General features: G+C 34.1%; 1 protein-coding gene across 3 annotated transcripts in view; it reads right to left on the reverse strand.

Annotated features, from left to right (window-relative positions):
- Positions 1-19,946, reverse strand: part of LOC106662463 (integrin alpha-PS2) — a 198,029-nt gene that overhangs the window by 60,911 nt on the left and 117,172 nt on the right. For all 3 annotated transcript variants that reach the window (XM_014386566.2, XM_014386565.2, XM_014386564.2), the window contains exon 3: positions 9,135-9,223. In XM_014386566.2, the coding sequence (XP_014242052.1) occupies positions 9,135-9,223 (89 nt within the window). The remainder of the gene's footprint in view (positions 1-9,134; positions 9,224-19,946) is intronic.

A 19,946-nucleotide genomic window follows, 5' to 3' on the forward strand; every position in this document is an offset into this window, starting at 1 on the left:
TGTTGAAACATTCTATATACATATTATTTTGTAATTATTAAGGACAGAATTAATTCTAAGAGCATTGTCAATTAATTGGTGGCCCTTGAAGGATTTGAACAGTAGAAGAAATATTATCCTTACTCGTTTAAGAATAGGCCATGCAAGGTTGACCAATGGTCAGTTAATTTGAGCCAAAGTTCGCGTACCCGGTACGAAGAGGAAGGTAGCTCAATGTGTCCCACATAATTGACAGATGTCATTCCTTGGCTGCATATAGAGAGCGAGTAGGAGTGCCATCAAATATGAGAACAGTGAACTTCGGGTCCCCTGTAACCTTTGCAATATATTGTTCATATATCTCGTTTTGTTATTCTTTTGTGTGTACATTAAGATTGAATGAATTTATTAGCGCGAGAGGGCCGAAGCAGAATACTGACTAATCCATTGACCCTCAATTATACTAGTTATAGTTAATATAAATGATAAATGATGGAGTGAGTGTGGTGTTCAATACTTTTTAAAAGGATAGTTCCTACTCACAGTAAGTTGTTTTGCAACGATCCGGATTTCGAGCCTTTTAGCTCATCATCAGGTTGAAGGACTTCTACAACCACGTCTCTCGACATGAATTGCCAAAGTGAACCGCTGATACCTCCGCCAACGCGACGTTCCAATTATCAGCTGATTTTTTTAATGACGCTCAATTTGAACGTGCGAAACGCGGAAATTATAACACAAATAAATATTAGAATAATAAATACTTAATATTACTATAAATTACTATAAAAATAATAACAATTAAAATAATTAGATTAATTATTTGGATGTTTGATATTATTTATGTACATATTTAAAATGGGAGGTAGATCAAAATCTGTTATATTATTAATGCATTTATCACCATGTTCAATTTTACATTTTTTAATTTCAAATTTCTCAAACCAATCTAGTTCTTTCCCTTTGTTGAAACTATGTAACACTCTTGTATTTAAATTTGAATTGAAATTATGTTTTGTTTCTTTTAGATGGTCCTTAAATTCCGAAAATTTGCTCGATTTAGGCAAGTGTTCTTTTACTCTTGTTTTTATTTCTCTACCGCTTTGTCCTATATATTTAATATCACAATGATTACAATTGAGTTGGTAAACCCCACTTTTTGCCAAGTTGTCTCCTTTGTCTTTAGGTTTTGAGAGGATGTTTTTAAATGAACCCGTACTTCTGAAAGCTATTCTAAAACCTTCTTGTTAAAAATTTTACAACATTTTTCCGATAATTCACCAATGTATGGCAAACAACGGAAACCTCCTAACCTAACTATAACGGAAACCTAGTTATAGTTATGTGTAAAGAGTGATAGAGGATTATCGAGTACACCACCATATTTGAGTCAATGGTATGTAAATAGAGACAAATGTATTTAAGCATGGTGAGGGTGTAAGTGTGTTTAGGTTAAAAACAGGATGCTTTGGAGACTAATTTCAGTGGCGGGACGGATAAGACAGGTCTGCCTCCAGTATGCCAAAACCTGAAGTGTTCTGTTAGAAATCATAAATTCAATCTGTACATATGGTATGTATCTGTACATATAAATCAATGGGAATTAGGTAGTTGGACTTATTAATTTGTAACGGGTTTGAAATATATCTTAGTTAATATAATCAATTATTGACAGTGGTCGACATGGACAACATTTAATAAACTTAGACATTATGTTAATGATTGTCCAGCAAATTATGTAAAGTCTGGATTAATTTGGACCAAGCCCTGTTCGGATTAGCTGAAAAATTGTAATGATGCAGAGGCAAGCAGTAAAACAGATCTGGTTTTTGAAAGATTAATTGATTATAGATACACTGGACAGATGATACACCCACGTGCAATTTGAAAATTAACCTGGAAACTTTTGAAAAAGCTAGGCAATTGTAAAATTTTAGTTTGGTCGTTTCTGACCATTTCGCACAGGCTATTTTCGCCCTTTTGGTCTGGTAGATGCATCCGGCAGTCTTCGGTAGTTAATAATAATTTCGTATAAAACCTACCACTGAACATGGTAAGAAACAGACCAAAATGACCGGGTACTACCAAACCGCCGGTTACTACAGACAATGGAGTTTGCACAGTAAGTCAAAGTAGCTAATCAATTAACACCATAATGATAACCGGAAATGACAAAAAATTATATATTGCGATCTGAAAGTTGTCCACTTCGCCGATTGAAATTTGTTCAGATAAGCGGACATCGGATTATCAGAACTCCACTGTAATTGGATATGTCATAGGATTTATGTTGTTCATTAAAAAATCATGAATTAATGTATTTTGTGTTTAGCCGGCTATTTCGAATTGGCTTTGAAATATCTTATAGTTGCCAAAATTAATTATTGATAGGGATCGACGGTTATAGATGTCCTTGTTTTGAGTAGTGCCTGAGAATGGTTTATCCATTCCTTTAAATAAAAGATAATCATATGCATTAAGGTTGATGTTAATCCTTAGAAATACGATTGTACAAGGTGTAGATCGTTGTCTATGTGAATCAGACCTTCTCTTGGTCTCACTTTTCTTCTTATCCAATAAAGAGTCGACGAAGTGAAGACAAACCACCTGACCTTTCGGAAGCGGTGACCACCACCGATTTCCTTCCCAGGCCGGGTGAATTATGCGAAATCTGAAAAAAAGCCAGCCTAGGTTCTGAATATAAAAGACCCCGGAGAAAAATCGAGCCTGTAATTTTTTCCCCATTTCGGACGGATACATAAAACCTCCCAGTGATATATACATAATAACTCAGAGACTCGTATAAATTTATTGCCGGGGCGTGGACTCGAGAATAGCTGAACTCAGCGACCTTTCCTCTTAATTAAATATCATCTTTTTCAAACGGGAGAGACAAGGGAGGTAAGATGTGAGATATTGGCCAGTTCCCCCAACCAATAACTCTCCAGCTGAAATATTAAAGACTTCCAACTGTAATATGTAGATGGCAAATCGGCTTAAAACGATCGTGTCATGTTTCAACCTACAATAAACTAATGCCACATCAATTTTGAAAAGTAAATACCTCATTATATATTTCCCTGTCATCTCTTCATTCCATTTCGATATGATGCTATATATTTTATCTTTCGTTTCTTTTCCATTATTCACTCTAAAAACAATTTTATATTGATCGAACTTCAAAACCTTTTAGCTAGTTTAAGGTATTATGACATTATAAGACGCAATTTTATCAAATTCACTAATTCCAAAGGACGGTGATTTGTTTATTCTATTTAATGTTTACCAATAATTATGTCTTGTAGTGCACTATCTTAGTTTTTATTCTACTAGCACAATAAAGCCTTTGTTCAATGAATTAAGTCGAAAAAGAAAGCTTTTGTTGGGCCACTGTAGCAGCTAGTGAAATCATTGTAACTGAAGAGGAACGTGTCCTTGATCAGTGTACATCAGAGAGTCGGTTTTAAAAATGTTACGGTCCTAAAGCCGGAACACACTTACCCGATGCAACGCTATGCGACGCTACCCGATGCTACCCGACGCCTTGGCACGTTTTGGTAGGGTGTGCACATCAATGCGACGTCAAGCGCACGCCACGTACAGTCACCCAGCGTGTATCACAAATCAGTATCAAAGTCGCAACGCCTCTTTTGTTCTTAATGCATTATTTATAGCAAAGCCTTGGAATAAATAGTTAGTTAAATTTAATTTTTTTAAATAAAGTTATTCCGGTGTTTTGACAAATTTTCTTCCTAACCATCGTAATTAAACAATTTTTATTAAAACTCAAGAATTTTTGATCTCGTTGAATTTGGTTTATATTAAACTAAGAATGTTGTAATTAATATAACGACAAAATTACATTTACATAGTTTGAAATAAACTACAAAAAATATGAGTGTTCTGTTCTGACTCCACTCGACGAAAATGGTGTAATTGTATGAGCAAAACCATGAAATAAATTGTTAGTTAAATTTTATGAGCAAAACCAAGAAATAAATTCTTAGTTAAATTTTATGAGCAAAACCATGAAATAAATTGTTAGTTAAATTTTATGAGCAAAACCGTGTAGTAATAAATTGTTTGTTAAATTCATTATATCAAAAAATGGTATTCCGGTGTTTTGATCAATTTTCTACCAAACCATTAAAATTTTTTTTTTAAATAAAAACTAATGAATTTTTGATCTCGGTTAATTTGGTTTATATTAAAATAAGTTTGTTGTAATTAATATAACGACAAAATTGCATTTACATAGTTTGAAATAAACTACAAAAATATATGAGTGTTCTGTTCTGACGCTACTCGACGAAAATGGTGTAATTGTAATCATGAAAACCATGTTAAAAACCATGAAATAAATTGTTAGTTAAATTTCATGAGCAAAACCGTGTAATAAATTGTTAGTTAAATTTCATGAGCAAAACCGTGTAATAAATTGTTAGTTAAATTTCATGAGCAAAACCGTGTAATAAATTGTTTCTTAAATTCATTATATCAAAAAATGGTATTCCGGTTTTTGATCAATTTTCTACTAAACCATTAAATTTTTTTAAAATAAAAACTAATGAATTTTTGATCTCGATTAATTTGGTTTATATTAAAATAAGTTTGTTGTGATTAATAAAACGACAATAATACATGTAGTTTGAATAAAAATATGAGTGTCTGGTTCTTTTGTCTTCAACTGTACTCGATGCGACCCGACGAAAATCTAGACACTGGGGATCGCACAGCGTAGAATAAGTTAGTGTTGCATAGGATCGGGCAGATGTGCACGGGGGTCATACAGTTTTATGGGAAAATGGACTTTGGATTTGCGTCGGATAGCGTCGCATGGCGTTGCATCGGATAAGTGTGTTCCCGGCTTTAGAACCGAAGAAGTGCTCAGAGCGACCATCACTGGGTGCTGATGAATGTGTGCAGCTCTATCATCAAATCCAGCCACAGCTTACGTGCATAGATGCCACGGGAAGTATTTTGTCAAAAAGGTTTCAGCTTATGCTCAACCTCTTTCTAGTCACTGAAAAAAAAGACTTATGATTTAAACTAAGGGAAAATTATCCAAATCCAAATGTCAGGAATGTGGGCTTAGTGACAAAAAAATTGCTTAACCCTCGTCAGTCTGCAGTGACCATCCGTTTCATATTTCTCTCTGAATAAATAGTTGAATTGCCTATTGAGAAGTTGAATACTGGAAAAACACACCTGAGACAAGTGTTATGGGTAATGAAACAAAACATCTGAAAGATAATATTTAGGCCCAGACCATGCTTGGGATAACAAGGTAAAACAGTCTCCTGGATTTCAGAACGGGCCTACAAAAAACAAAAGGATGGATAAACTCTAGAGGTGCTAGATACCGTAAGCTTAAATTAGATTAAAGAATCATCGTTCGAGAGGGCAAAACTCAAGGATAGAATTATATAATGGTCACTGGCATCTTAGAAAACACCTATACATCAAAGATACAATGGTGACAAAGCATAGAATACCAAAAAGGCCTGGAAAAAAGAACTGTAGTAATGGCAGTCAATGACCTACTACTTCAATTCAAGCCAATTGTCAAATGAACTGAACTAAGGAACTAGGAAAAGTACATAAGCCAGATGGTTGCAGTGTTCGGGGAATGCAAAACTTCCTCTTCACAGCATTTCATTATCATCATCATCATCAAGTTGAGTTAACATGGGATCAAATTCTTGATACACCCATCGAATGACAGATTATTTGTTTCAACCTAAGAAGTGGTGGTGGAGGATGATTCCAACTACCAAGCCATTGAGTGCTATCATACCAATCATAGAACTAAATGAAAGGTGACTAATGTCAGTAGATTAAAATGGGTTTTATTTTGGATATTAATTTTGATTTATAGTAAAGAAATGAAAATATTATTTTTATACGCCTTAATGAAAAAACTTTTTATGACAAAAAGGATAACTGGTGGTGCTTTCTGTTCGGAACTTTTGCCTGAAGACAATTAATTTGTCATTATCCTTAAATGCTTTGTGTCGTGTTTATCAACGCTTGTGCAAAGTGCAAAAACATTTTTTAACAACTGTTGTGATTTTTATGAGAAATTTATGCTCCATTCGAATTGAAATACTGTATTTTCAGCATGTCGATACACTCGAAAGAGGGCCATGGGACGAAATTCCAGAAATAATCCTAACGGAGTGTTCGGAAATAGAAGACGCCCATATTCTCTAAAAGGACATCTCGCCTCATAAAACGAGATTCGAAATGATGATTTCTACACATACGACAATCAGAGCCGGTAATGCGATTGGGAGACCTTTCCAAATTTGGAGAGTCCCGGTTAAAATATTTATTCATTAAAGTCCCAGTGCGAATAATGAAATGAATAAAAAGCTAGCCGAAAAGTTTATAGAAACGTGACCAGGCGGTCTGTTTAATTATACAGGGTGCTGACTGTTTAAACGAAAAACATCAATCGTAAACGGACTCGGATGATAATCAACTACTAAATGACCATAATATCCGCTTAATCGTCCAAAGGTACGTAGGCCTTTGATGCATAGTTGTAATATTTGTGCTATACGAGGATACGTTCGCATAATCCCTTATGAGTATATTAGGGAGGAGGATGAAAAAGACCGCGTTGTACGTCCCTGGGTCCGCCGGGGCAGGACTCGCAGTATCTCATAGCCACCTCGGCAATAAATCCTCTAAGGAAGAACGTTCCGAGTGAAAGTTGGTTTTTCGGATTCAGCCAGTTTTCTGTTTGAACAGATTAATAGCTGTGATGGATTATAAGGCTCCTTAAAGTGCGGTAGGGGAGATTTCTTTTCTTTTTAGAAGAATTCTTCTCTGGTGGAAATATTTTTGTTTGTTAATCATAAAATAGTAACATAGTGGATAGTTTAATAAACTTAATTTTAATATCTAAATATCAACAATTTTATTCTATAATTTAAGACAGCGTTGGCTGGAGGTACATTAAACTTTTCTGTTTCTTCAAAAGAAAAGGATACGTTCAACTACCCTATTGTAGTGGACGAGGGGTTAAACCAATTTACAAAACTTTTAGCAATTAATTTTCAAATAAAATCTCTAGGGATATGCCAGGATTCGAACCCAGAACCGCTAGCTTGACGGACGACCCGATCACTCGACCACCGCGGCCCCTTTCCTGTATTGTTTTTTAGTATTTAATGTAAGATGTAACTCTCAGATTTCTTGTGATCAGCGGGGTTATGAACGTCTAATTTAATCGTTACTAATCATTTTGGCCGGTTTATTCTCCCTGAGTTGGTCTGTCAGACGCGTTATTTTGTCATGTTGAGTGATGAATCTGACAGGTCAAACTACCAAGGATAGAAAGACAAAAATGATCAGTAATGACCCAATATAGCTTTTTCCCGTCAAATTGACTCTTTTATAACTTCAGATTCTTTTATTAACTACAAATTAAACTTTTTGTACTTTCAATTAAACTTTTTAATTTCAAATTAACCCTATATTTAAACCACTAATAAATTTAGGAGATGGTATTAAATGTGAGCGTATAAAGAAAAATTCTTGTCTATTTCAGATATTTTTTTAAAATATAAAATAATTAGTGTCTTTGAAAACCAGGTGTCAATTAATTACATTTAAAATTACGAATTATATAAAATTAGGCATAGAAATAATGGATTCATCTTTTAAGTTAAAATTGTTTAGGAAGAAAAAAAATTGCCTCTTATCTTATAAATTTTTTTCCACCGACAAATTAGCTCTTTTCAATTTCAAATTAACCATTTTTAAATTTCAAATTAACCTTTTCTTTAAATCAATAAAAAACTTAGGATGTTGTATGAAATTGAATTGTAATTTATGCAATAAAATTCCTGTCAACTTGTGATTTCTGTTTAAATATAAAGTAATTAGCCTCTTATAAGATCATATAAAAATTAATTACTATTAAACTTATAAATTATATGAATTTTTTAATGTGTTTTATAAATGTAGTAATACAGGTTTTTCTTTCAATTCGAGATATTTCCAAAAATATTAAACGTTCTTATCTTAAACACCGCATGGAAATTAATTGCAATTAAAACGGAAATTATTTCAAAAAATAAAATTGAAAATAAAAATAAGTGTTTGTCTTTTTAATTTGAGATATTTTTATAAATATAAAATTGAGTTTTACCTAAAACACCTCATTTAAATTGATTACAATTAAAATTAAAAGTTTAAAATTAAATATAAAAGCGAATAATTCTTCTATTAATTCGAAAAAAATTTAAAATATAAAATAATAATTATTAGAAGCTTTTTTTTATATTTAATTTTATATGTCTTTATCCCACATTAAAAGATGAATAATTTATTTTTATATAATTTTTAATTTTAATTGTAATTAATTGGGGAGTCGGTGGCCGCAGCGGTATAGGCGTTCACACGGCGCTCATACTGTAAGGTAAAGGTCCCGGGTTCGAGTCCAATTGCCCTGCATTCGAAGCGGACATAAAAATTGGACTTTTTTCAAAATACCGGCATCCCGAGGGTTCATATAAGGCAGTTGTTGAAATAACTTCGCAAAAAAAAAAGTAATTATATTTCATATGGTCTTATAAGGGCCCACTTATTTCATATTTACAAAAAATTCGCAAATAATAAAATTTAAATTTGGCGAAAAATGTAATTTTGACAATTATTTCTCTAAACCACCGACCATAGACAACGGCGCAATACCGCAAAATGTTTCACGATTTTCCTTGAATGCTAAATCCAGCTTGCAAAAAATGTTTCTGAACGATATTTTCAGATTTCGCATGGTAATCAATGATATCCAGCTAATCTTAGCTGGAACTGTGTTTGTAAACACGCCAAAAGTGTTCAATGCTGCCAATGTTTGCCATTTAGCTATTTAAGTATCACAAATCTCTGTAAAACAGTTCTGAAACAAGCAACAAACAAATTGAGAATGTTGCTCGACATTGCGAACATTATTGGAAAACATTGCCTACAATTTATGCATTAGATGCAAAATATACATCTTCAGTGTGACAATCAGGAATTGCAAATGCAATCTTGTTAAAAGTCTAGATTTTTATGATGCATATCTCCACCAGTACAATCTGTCATGCTGTGCTTTAAATATCACATATTTCAATTTTCAAAAATTGTTTGATAGTACTTACGAGAACGGCTCCGTTTTCGCTTGATACAGTCGCTCCGAACCACTGGTAAGACTTGGTGTCAATTTCGCTCCCGTTGATTACGGTGTTGCCTGAAACAAAGAGAAGTCATAAATGGAAAGTTATTAAAAGTCAAAGCAGCTCGTTCCGTGTTGGAACAGCGAGTGTGCGTGGTCTAAATCAGTTGAATTCCTCATATTAATAGTGGTTTTACGATGGACCAGGCCGTTGAAAAATAGCCGTTCGGTGACTGCGTTCTCGCATGATCGAGTGGTTCGCAAATTTGAATATTAGCAATCACCTTGGAAACCATAAATAATTCAATTAAGACTAAGGTTTATGAATCACGAAACCTTTGGTCAAATTTTAAAACTGGCTTGGTCGAAATCTTTCGATTTGTAAATTATTCACCAATTGTAAGACCTTCTAGACGACTAGGTTGTCACTGTCGAATTTATATGAATTCAGCAAGCTAAATTTTATCTGGAGGCCGGTTGAGATGGCAAGAAATTTTAGTCAACTAGAAAACTATTTGACATAAGCCGGGAACACACCTGATGCAACGCTATGCGACGCTACCCTATGCTACCCGACGCCTTGCCGCGTTTTGGTACGATGTGAACAGTCCACAGCGTGTATCACAAATCAGTATCACAATTGCAACGCCTCATTTGTTCTTAATGCAATATTTTGAGCAAAACCATGAGATAAATTGTTAGTTAAATTTTATGAGCAAAACCGTGATAAATTTTTCGTTAAATTCGTTATACCAAAACATGGTATTCCGGTGTTTTGGTCAATTTTATACCAAACCATTAAAATTAATTTTTTAAAATAAAAACATGAATTTTTAATCTTGTTTAATTTGGTGTATATTAAAATAGGAATGTTGTAATAATATAATGACAAAATTACATAATACATAGTTTGAAATAAACTACGAAAAATATGAGCGTCCTGTTCTGACACTACTCGACAAAAATGGTGTAATTTTATGAGCAAAACCATGAGATAAATTGTTAGTTAAATTTTATGAGCAAAACCGTGATAAATTGTTAGTTAAATTCGTTATATCAAAACATGCTATTCCGGTGTTTTGGTCAATTTTATACCAAACCATTAAAATTAACTTTTTAAAATAAAAACTTATGAATTTTTGATCTTGTTTAATTTGGTGTACATTAAAATAGGACTGTCGTAATTAATATAACGACAAAATTACATTGACTTAGCAAAACCATGAAATAAATTTTTTTAAAATAAAAACATGAATTTTGGATCTTGTTTAATTTGGTGTACATTAAAATAGGAATGTTGTAATTAATATAACGACAAAATTACATTTACTTAGCAAAACCATGAAATAAATTGTTAGTTAAATTCATTATATCAAAAAATGGTATCCGGTGTTTTGATCAATTTTATACCAAATCATTAAAATTAATTTTTTAAAATAAAAACTAATGAATTTTTGATGTCGTTAAATTTGGTTTACATTAAAATAGGAATGTAGTAATTAATATAACTACAAAATTACATCTACTTCGCAAAACCATGAAATAAATTGTTAGTAAAATTTTATGATAAAAACCGTGTAATAAATTGTTGGTTAAATTCATTATATCAAAAAATGTTATTCCGGTGTTTTGGTCAAGTGTATACCAAACCTACATTAAAATTAATTTTTTAAAATAAAAACTAATGAATTTTTGATGTCGTTAAATTTGGTTTACATTAAAATAGGAATGTAGAAATTAATATAACGGCAAAATTACGTCTACTTAGCAAAACCATGGATTAAATTGTTAGTAAAATTTTATGATAAAAACTGTGTAATAAATTGTTAATTAAATTCATTATATAAAAAAAATGTTATTCCGGTGTTTTGGCCAACTTTATACCAAACCATTAAAACCAAATTTTTTAAAAATAAAAACATGAATTTTTGATCTCGGTTAATTTGGTTTATATAAAAATAAGTATGTTGTAATTAATATAACGACAATAATACATATAGTTTGAATAAAAATATGAGTGTCCGGTTTTTTTGTCTTCGACTGTACTCGATGCGACCCGACGAAAATCTGGATAGTGGGGATCGCAGACCGTAGAGTAGGGTAGCGTTGCATAGCATGGGCAAATGTGCACGGGGGTAATACAGTTTTATGGGAAAATGGACTTTGGATTTGCGTCGTGTAGCGTCGCATAGCGTTGCATCGCGTGTGTTCCCAGTTATACAGTGAAATTTGTTAAAATACGGTTGCAGTTGAAAGGTTTCTTGATTTCAAAGGACATGGGTGTTTCTTCAGATTTTTACAGCTACTGTTTACGCTTTGTTTTTAATATTGCACAAGAACTTATTAAGAGGCCGGGCTTTCAGTCGATTATTTTAAGGGATCTTACAGTTTCTTTAATTTATTTTTTGTTAAGCCAAGTTGTCTTTCTTTCACTAGCTCTACAGAAGAATGGATCGTATTATGTTGCCCGTTTACAAGGGCATGCCACTTGTGAATTCCGCTTTCCCGTTTTTGCTCTTCAGCCATTTTGCAGTAGATCTCGTCGTCGGTCGGCTCGACAAAGGACCCACCGGACATTTTGTCCCGGTGCCTTCCGTTTTTCGAATCGAGCGGAAGCCGATTGAATTCCAATTGCGGCCACCCTTTTACATTCCAGAGGAAAGGGCAAAAGAGATCGTGTTTTTCTGACAAAACGCCGCTAATGCGACTGGCTCGTCGAGTCTTGATGATGACGGGATAAATGCGCGATGACTTGTATCAGCGCGACAATACCGCTAATGCGCTTGATGATCCTGCAGGCTCGGTCATCCATCTGTCGGGGCCGTTGTACCTCAAACAGGTAGGCCGAACCGGATGTTTTCAGGAGAAACATGACTCTCGTCGTATATGTTTTTTTTTTCTCGTGCCAATTAATTACACGGAAAGGCAATTAATCCCCAAAGGGAGAGTGTGTCGCGTGGTCCACCAGGTGGTTTATCCGAAATAATCTCTTATATCTCGATACTTTCCAATTTTCTTAATTCACTACCAAGATTCAAACCAAAATGGTTCGCAAATGGCCCAACAGCCAAATTGCATTGAGTTAAAACAAATTCTGAAAAATATTCACGAGTTTCATGTTATTATGACATCAAATTTGTTTAGAGGTTTAAAATAATCTATAATTTAGCCTATAAAACATCTATAAAACAACAACTGGGATAAAAAGAAAAGGGTACTACATTAAACATAAAAAAATTTGAATTTGTAGGCCATCCATTCAATAACCTCTAATTGAGAAATAATTTAATTAGTCAATTTATGAATTCATTTTTTTACTTAATTTATTTTTTTATCTACAACTGTACATGTATTATATACAACCAGCAGATTGGATTTCAATTTATGTTTGTGGCATTACGGGTGTTATATAGAAAGTTAACCATTGGCAGCTGCTCTGGATTAATAAAATGATATTAATCATTTAAGAGTTCTCTTATCCATATTCTTTTCAGACGTATACGTGGTAATTGTGGGGAATGGAGTAATCGTATTTGTGTGTTAGGGTGATTTTGTAATATACTGTGAAAACGTCTGTAATATGTTTCGATGGATGAAAAAACTGTTGGCATGTGAAGGTCTCTGTGAAGTGTGTTATTGTTTATGTAAAGAGAGGCAGAAAGAATTAGCCCTAAAATTTGGGATTGAAAACTTTGTAATCTTTAAAAATTGGAATATTTGGCTTATCCATAAGCTTGGAATCCGTACATCCAAGTAGGTTTAAATGTATATGTGGTATATGTATGTCTAAAGTTTTGATTTTAATGGTAATTTTGTTTGGCGGTTGAGTAGGTAATAAAGAATTTTAAATCGTGTGTTGAATGTCGGTTTTTTTAATCGTGACTGGATTCTGTCAAATGTAAGTTCTAGTTACCTTTCTCGGATTGAGGGACAGGTAGGACAAGACAGGACAGGTTAAGACAAGTCTCACGATGGAGTGTAAAGGTGATATGTTGTAACTTTGAAGGGTTAAACTTTATTTTCCAAAGAATTCTCATTTTTCAATTGTTGATATGTGATTGGGTAACATAAGACAAGCTTATGTAGAAGAGGGATGACTTGCTAATATGTCGGTGTCATCTGCTTATGTGATGGTAAGTGCATTCTCATTTGTGGGCATATCAGAGGTAAAAATTGTGTGGAGCGAGAATTGACCCTTGTGGCACACCTTCGATCTCAGAAATCTCCGTACCCTGGTTCACTGCGAAAAATCTCTCCTTAAGTTACGATAGTATAATCAGATAATAGGCCTGGTTTACATATAATTTTAATTTACTTATCCTTCGTGCCATACTTTGTCAAAGGGCTGAGAAATATCTAGAAACACTCTATTCGCGTACAGTTTCTGTTCCAGACAAGTAGTAATGAAATCTGTAACTTTGTGAAATTGATGAGTAGCGGAATGATGGGCTCGAAAGCCAAATTGATGTCTGATGTTTGAAGTATCAGTAGAGATAATTCTTTGGTAAATTAATTTTTCGAATAATTTAGGAGGAACTGGTAAGAAACAAATAGTAAGAGTAGGAAGTAGGGTAAGAAACAAAGAAACAACGATAAGATGATCGGGGCTTAAATTTTTATGGGGCTTTGGGATCATTTTAATGTAAGAAAATTTCCATTGTATAGTAAAGTGTGTAGTTCTCAAAAATTGCTTTAGGTAAAGTCAGAAAGACAACGGCTTTTTTTGGGAATTTCCTGAAAATTTTTAAAAATAAATTGCACGATGAATGAGTCAGATGATATACGAGTACCGGAAGTACTATGGGTGAGTTCGCACCCAACCCAAGTGCAATTTTTTGTGCAGCGTCATCTAGGAAATGTGAGCGATGCACTTATGCAATTTCCATTGTTGCTTTACTCACTAGTGATGGAGGCAGTAATTGATTAAATTGACCGTCACATCTGTATTTTCGTCTTTGAAGGTTCTCCTAAAATTGGACATTCTGGTCGGTTTTTTCATATGTCAATTTGATTAGCAATTTGTCAGTTTTTTCAAGGAAGTTAGTTCAAAAATCGAAACTCATGTTAGCAATGTTTTAGAAAGAGTTTGTTTTTTCCTCACTAGGTATGCTATGTTTATTGTGCTGGTCGTCAGCTAATTTCAGAAGGTATAAATATTTTTCTCTTAATCTCTCCGCTTTATCTCTCTTTCCCTACTCTTTCTCTCCTCTCTCTCTCTCCTCTCTCTCTCTCCTCTCTCTCTCTCTCTTTCTCTTTCTCTCTTTCTTTTTGTTAGATGCAACACAGGCTTCTTTGCCATACATAGGCATACGTAGCCATGCCTACAACTACAAATATTCCTGGCCACTAGAATTTGTTTAAAAAGCACCTTGTCTTGGAGAACAAGTATACTTCCTTATTAAGTCATTGGTTGCAATGGCCCATCTTTACTATTGTATAAACTACATAAACGCAACCACAACTACGACGATGTACACATATAATGGTATAGAGTTTAATTAAAAAATACGTTGTCTTGTTAAACCAAAATAAATAGATGGGAAAGGTTTGAACCATGATTGGTATATACAATCGAAAACCTTTACCAACCGAGCCTTAGGAGAAGCGAAAAATATATATGTTATTTTTTTGGTGCTAGAGTGGTAGTGCAGCGGCGTATCTAGCTGAAGATCGTGGGTTCGAATCCCGCTCGTGACACTGACTTTTTTTATCTCAACTAAAAACCTTAATTAATTTTTAAAATATGTTCTTTTGCCTTTGTTGTGCATATATTGTCAGATTATTATATATCATTTTATTTTTGTTTTATCTAGGATAAAAAAATATGCAAGAGTGTATTAAATGAGGGTAGATTTATAAAAACTTACGAAACCAAAACACACTTCGAACAAGGTAGACCAGAAAATAGCTTTGTGAACAAAATTTTATTCGTTTTAAGAATAATGCAAAACCATTAAATATGAGCCGTCGCAATAAAAAATGATAAAGTTTATATTTTCGATTAGATTTACTGGGGTCAGTATTTTTCTTCTTTGGATTTTATCCAATGTTCTCCAACTGTTGGAGAACTGCATTGTTTCCTTTGAACATAAATCAATAACATTTAGTTTTGCCGGTGTAAGTGAGAAAAATAAGAATGAATTTAACAAAAACTCCTCAAACGATTTATTTTTTATCTATGGATCTAATTGATTTACGGACGCCACTGTTATGCCATTTCATGTAGGACAAAGGGTTGTAAATCGCTAAAGTGTTAAAAAATAAAATTGACGTGACTTTGCAATATTTGAGCTTTTGATATTTCACCGAGCAAATCGTTATTATATTTGATCGTCAGTATCCCGAAAAGCGTTGGTACATAGAGGCCATCACGCCACAGTACACGTGTTAAGAACGGTACGCCTGGAATCTGTTGATTTATAACCAGGACGAAGTCGGTCTTGGAGTCCAAAGAGGGTTTTCTTGTTCCTGGCTGGAACGGCTGGGGCAACCGGCGACACCCTCGGACGCAAGCTACTTTATGTCTCCGGTTGAACAAACAACCGACCACTTCTGCAAGAAAGGATTGACTTCCCATAAAAAAAAGCCTCAGGAGCACTGTTTCGGCCAGATTCTCTCATCATCATACCAGTACCCTTTTGACCTATCCTCATTTTGTCACATACAGTTTTAAAATCACAGTTAGCAAAGTTCTCCGCTTAATGGAAACTTGGATAATAATCAGAGAAAAACAAGAAAGTAAAACCGCCTATAGGGTCAGTCGGGCGCGTGTAACCGAGAAATTAGATTACGATCAGCAATGACTACAAAGCTGACAGGTATCCGTGCTCGTTCAGGCGTTCATCGAAAAATCAAAGTGACGCACTGCTGAAAAAAAAATTATAAGCTCTACTCGGTAGCCTAATTATTAAATTACGTCGTATTTATAGCCGATTTCTCAGTGGATCTGAATCGTAGAAGAGTATGTCACCCGCCTAACAATTGGCCATACAGGTTCATCCGCACTCTGTGCAAAAGCTCGCTTATGTTTATGGCATGAAGAGAAAAGTTCGATCCCACATAATTGAACGGTGTCCTCCGTGGTTCCATATAAAGAGCGAGTAGGTCCATCCGATATGAGAACAGTGAACTTTTGGTTCCTCTGTTCCAATTTTCGGAGAAAACAGAGCGTTTTATTATATATACATTTCTTAGTAGATAACTCGTTTTGTTTATATTGAGATCAAATGTATTTATTAGTGTGAGAGAAGATTGTAGAATTATATTAGTTATTTTCACTAGTTTTCGTGGTCCGCTTGATCAATTAATATCTTTCAATTAATTAAGGTGTTTAGAAGAGATAAAAAAGTCAGTGGATCGAAGTCACGATAGCTCAAGTGGTAGAGCAGCGGCGTATCTAGCCGAGGATCGTGGGTTCGAATCCCGCTGGTGACACTGTTTTTTTTAATCTCAACTAAAAACCTTAATTGATTGAAATATATTAGTTATTGCATGTGTTAAAGTTCATGGAGAATTATCGAGTACGCTTCCCTACTTGAATGAACGATGTGTAAGTTGAAAAAATTTATTTTAGAATGTATGAGTGTATGAGAGTGTTTAGGTTAACAACTCTGCATTCATTGCTAAAATGACTTTGTCGATAGCCCCTGAAGATCATCATTTGACTGATGTGTTTCAAAAATTGTATTTATTAGCGTGAATTTGTAACGCCATCGACCTTCAGTTGGATTAGTTGTATGATACGTGTTTGGAGTGATGAATCAAGTAATCATCGCCCCTCTTGAGTCGATACTTTTTATCAGGAATAATGTACCTAAGAATGAGTGAGAGTGTGAGATGTTTAGATTAAAAAGTTGCATTTGCTGAGGTTTGAAGACTACCAAGTAATGAAGTCGAATCATTTCGTCCTTTGGCCATATTACAAAACAGTTAGTTTTTTAGTCTTGAAAATACGATATGGCAGATTTCATGATTCTAAGGAGACGCAGTCTGCCCACGTACATATTGAAAAGGAATATTTATATTAGTCAACGTTAATGAAAAATGTTAGGCCCGTTCTCTTCAATAAATTTTTGAATTTCCAAAGGATTCCAGGTATTTTCCTTGACGTGTACATTGTTCCGCTGGCCAATACCAATTTATCCCCCGGGCCTGATATTAGTTTATTTATTTGTCATCCAGTGCCCATGAGCGGAATACGGGAATAGGAATGCCCGGTTGAGCGGCGCGGCCTTTGAGCTGTGGGCCAGCCATCATTCTAAGAGGCAGAGGCATTCTATTTGTCTCTATCCGACCCGAGTAATGTATGGAAATCGCCAGAGGTCCCGAAGGCGCTTAAAAAGGGGGGAAAGAGCTTTGTTTTTTAAGTATTCACCCGCAAGTTTCACGACTGTGTAGAAAATACGGTTGTGAAATTCCTAAAAGCTTACGGGCAAGACGATATTTTAAACGATGAGTCCAAACTTTATGAATTTCTAATACGCTTAAAGTAGAATTCAGAAGCACTCCTAGCTTGAACGTCATCTCACTATAAATAACTGGATTTTCATATTATTTTCCTAAACGTAATTGCTTTAATAATAGGTTAGACCTACTCTTTATTTTCACTTGGTAAATTGCAATATAATAATCCCAACTATATTTCAATAGACTTAAGACTCAAGTCTAGTTTTATCTACTTTTTGTTTCCAAGCTGAAAATTTCCTACTTTTAGCAATTTGCTTACTATACCGCTGACCTCTTTTCTGTCAGCTAGTTTTGACAAATGGCATCTTACAATCTTCTTTTATTGCAGATAAAATGTCCTGAGATTTGTTCAGAGTGAAAAAGATTATGAAATATTGAATCATTTGGAATTTTATCTATTTTAAAGCAGTCATTTTTTAACAGTTCATAGATTTAGATAGTTCATAGAATTTCACTTAACGTTATGCCGTAAATTTTTAGTGAAATGAAATAACAAGCCAATAAAAACTTTTTTATTCCTGTAATTTTTTTAATGTGCATCTTCAGGTAAGACCTGGAGATCTTGATGGATTTTTGAAGTTTAACCATTTTGTTGGCGACGATTATGTATTCCAAGCTGGTTTATAATTTATAGACGATTTTTTTCATAATAGAAGGTTTTAGTTAATAAACCAGAATTTGTCTAGTTTACAGAATTTTATTATTGACAAAATTACTAAGAAAACATTGCATATTTTAATGAATAAGGGGACCGGAGTGTCGGGTGGTATTTACCACAGTAGCGGCTCGGGGTTCGAATACCGGTAGAGTGCAGAAGCAAGGGAAAACTCAGGTAGGCTTCAGAAACAGTCATTCTGGATTGGAACAAAACACCTCGGGCACAGAAAATAATTAATCAAATCAGACATCCATTGATAGAAATTGGAGCTAATTATTCCGGAAACACTCTTTATAATATCCTGTAAAGATTCAACGTACTACAAAGGAGAAGAAAAATTCAGGAGGAAATCAGATACAATGATATGACTCATGAGATGGCTTTAAAACAAATGAAGAAACTGGACCAGATTCTGTACAAGCCAAAAACATAAGCGATCAAACTCATTAGGGATGTACAATTCTGTCTTTCAAGCGGAAATACACGCCATCAACACTTGTGCCCTAGAAAATCTTAAAAGAAGTTACACTGGCAAAAAATAAGATCATAAGATTTGATAGCCAAGCAGCTATTAGAGCATTTGAATGTAAAAAAAATCGCAACAAATTACTAAGTTGATGCATCCAAAATTTCCAAAACCCTGGATCTAAATAACATAGTTTTAATTTGTTTATTCGTGATATTGTGATTACAGACTCACCACTGAATACGGCGAAAGAATGTACTATAAAATAATTTGTTGAAGTCGTGAGGAGCAGTCAAGAATGAGGTAGTTTACAAAAACACCTTTTTCATTTTTTTGTCGACGTTTCGACCTTTATTCGGGACATTTCGGTGCTTGGGTAAATTACAAAACATATGTTGATTGAAAAAAGTACAATTTAGCATGTAAATATAAATTTTGAACTAAGTATTTCATACTCACATAAAGTGTGGTGCTATTCTTGTGGTGTCTTACTGGTTTTGTGTGATAGTGTTGTAAAATTGAATTTGTATTCTGCTGGTTTTATATGATTGTGACAGGCTTTGGGACGCGGTAAACCTGGGAAACTTTCTTTAATCATAGGCGGTTTTATTTAGCACAAACGAAGTCAAGAATGGGGATTTTCAGGATTGTATTTGTGATTCGGCATTCAATATTGGAAAACAGTTAATGATTAAGGAAAGAGAAATATAAAAATAAGTTTTAATAGTTTATTTGCTTTATGTTGTTGGCGTAGCTACGGCCGAGTTTGCATGCTGTAATTCTGTTCTGTAATTTATGCTGTGAGTGTCCCTGTTAATGTAAACCATTTCTAGAAATGTGTGGTGATTAGTGACCGTTAATCGATATTTATTTAGAAATCGTGAGATGCGGTCGGGTGTGATGTAGGTTTCAGAAAAACATTTTCTTTATCGTGCCAACGTTTCGATCTTTATTGAGATCATCTTCAGGGCTCAAAGAATGGCACAATTACACAGAAGAAAAACACTTTGATCCCTGAAGATGATCTCAGTAAAGATCGAAACGTTGGCACGATAAAGAAAATGTTTTTCTGAAACCTACATCACACCAGACCGCATCTCACGATTTCTAAATAAATACATTTCTAGAAAGTTGCGTTTGAATTTTTTTTTCAGTATTTAGTATTTGTATTGTGGGAAAATCAAAGTTGTGTTGTTTTTCAAGTGGTG

This window comes from Cimex lectularius, unplaced genomic scaffold (assembly GCF_000648675.2).
Source record: "Cimex lectularius strain Harlan isolate CLEC.00 unplaced genomic scaffold, Clec_2.1 scaffold30, whole genome shotgun sequence".
NCBI lineage: Eukaryota > Metazoa > Arthropoda > Insecta > Hemiptera > Cimicidae > Cimex > Cimex lectularius.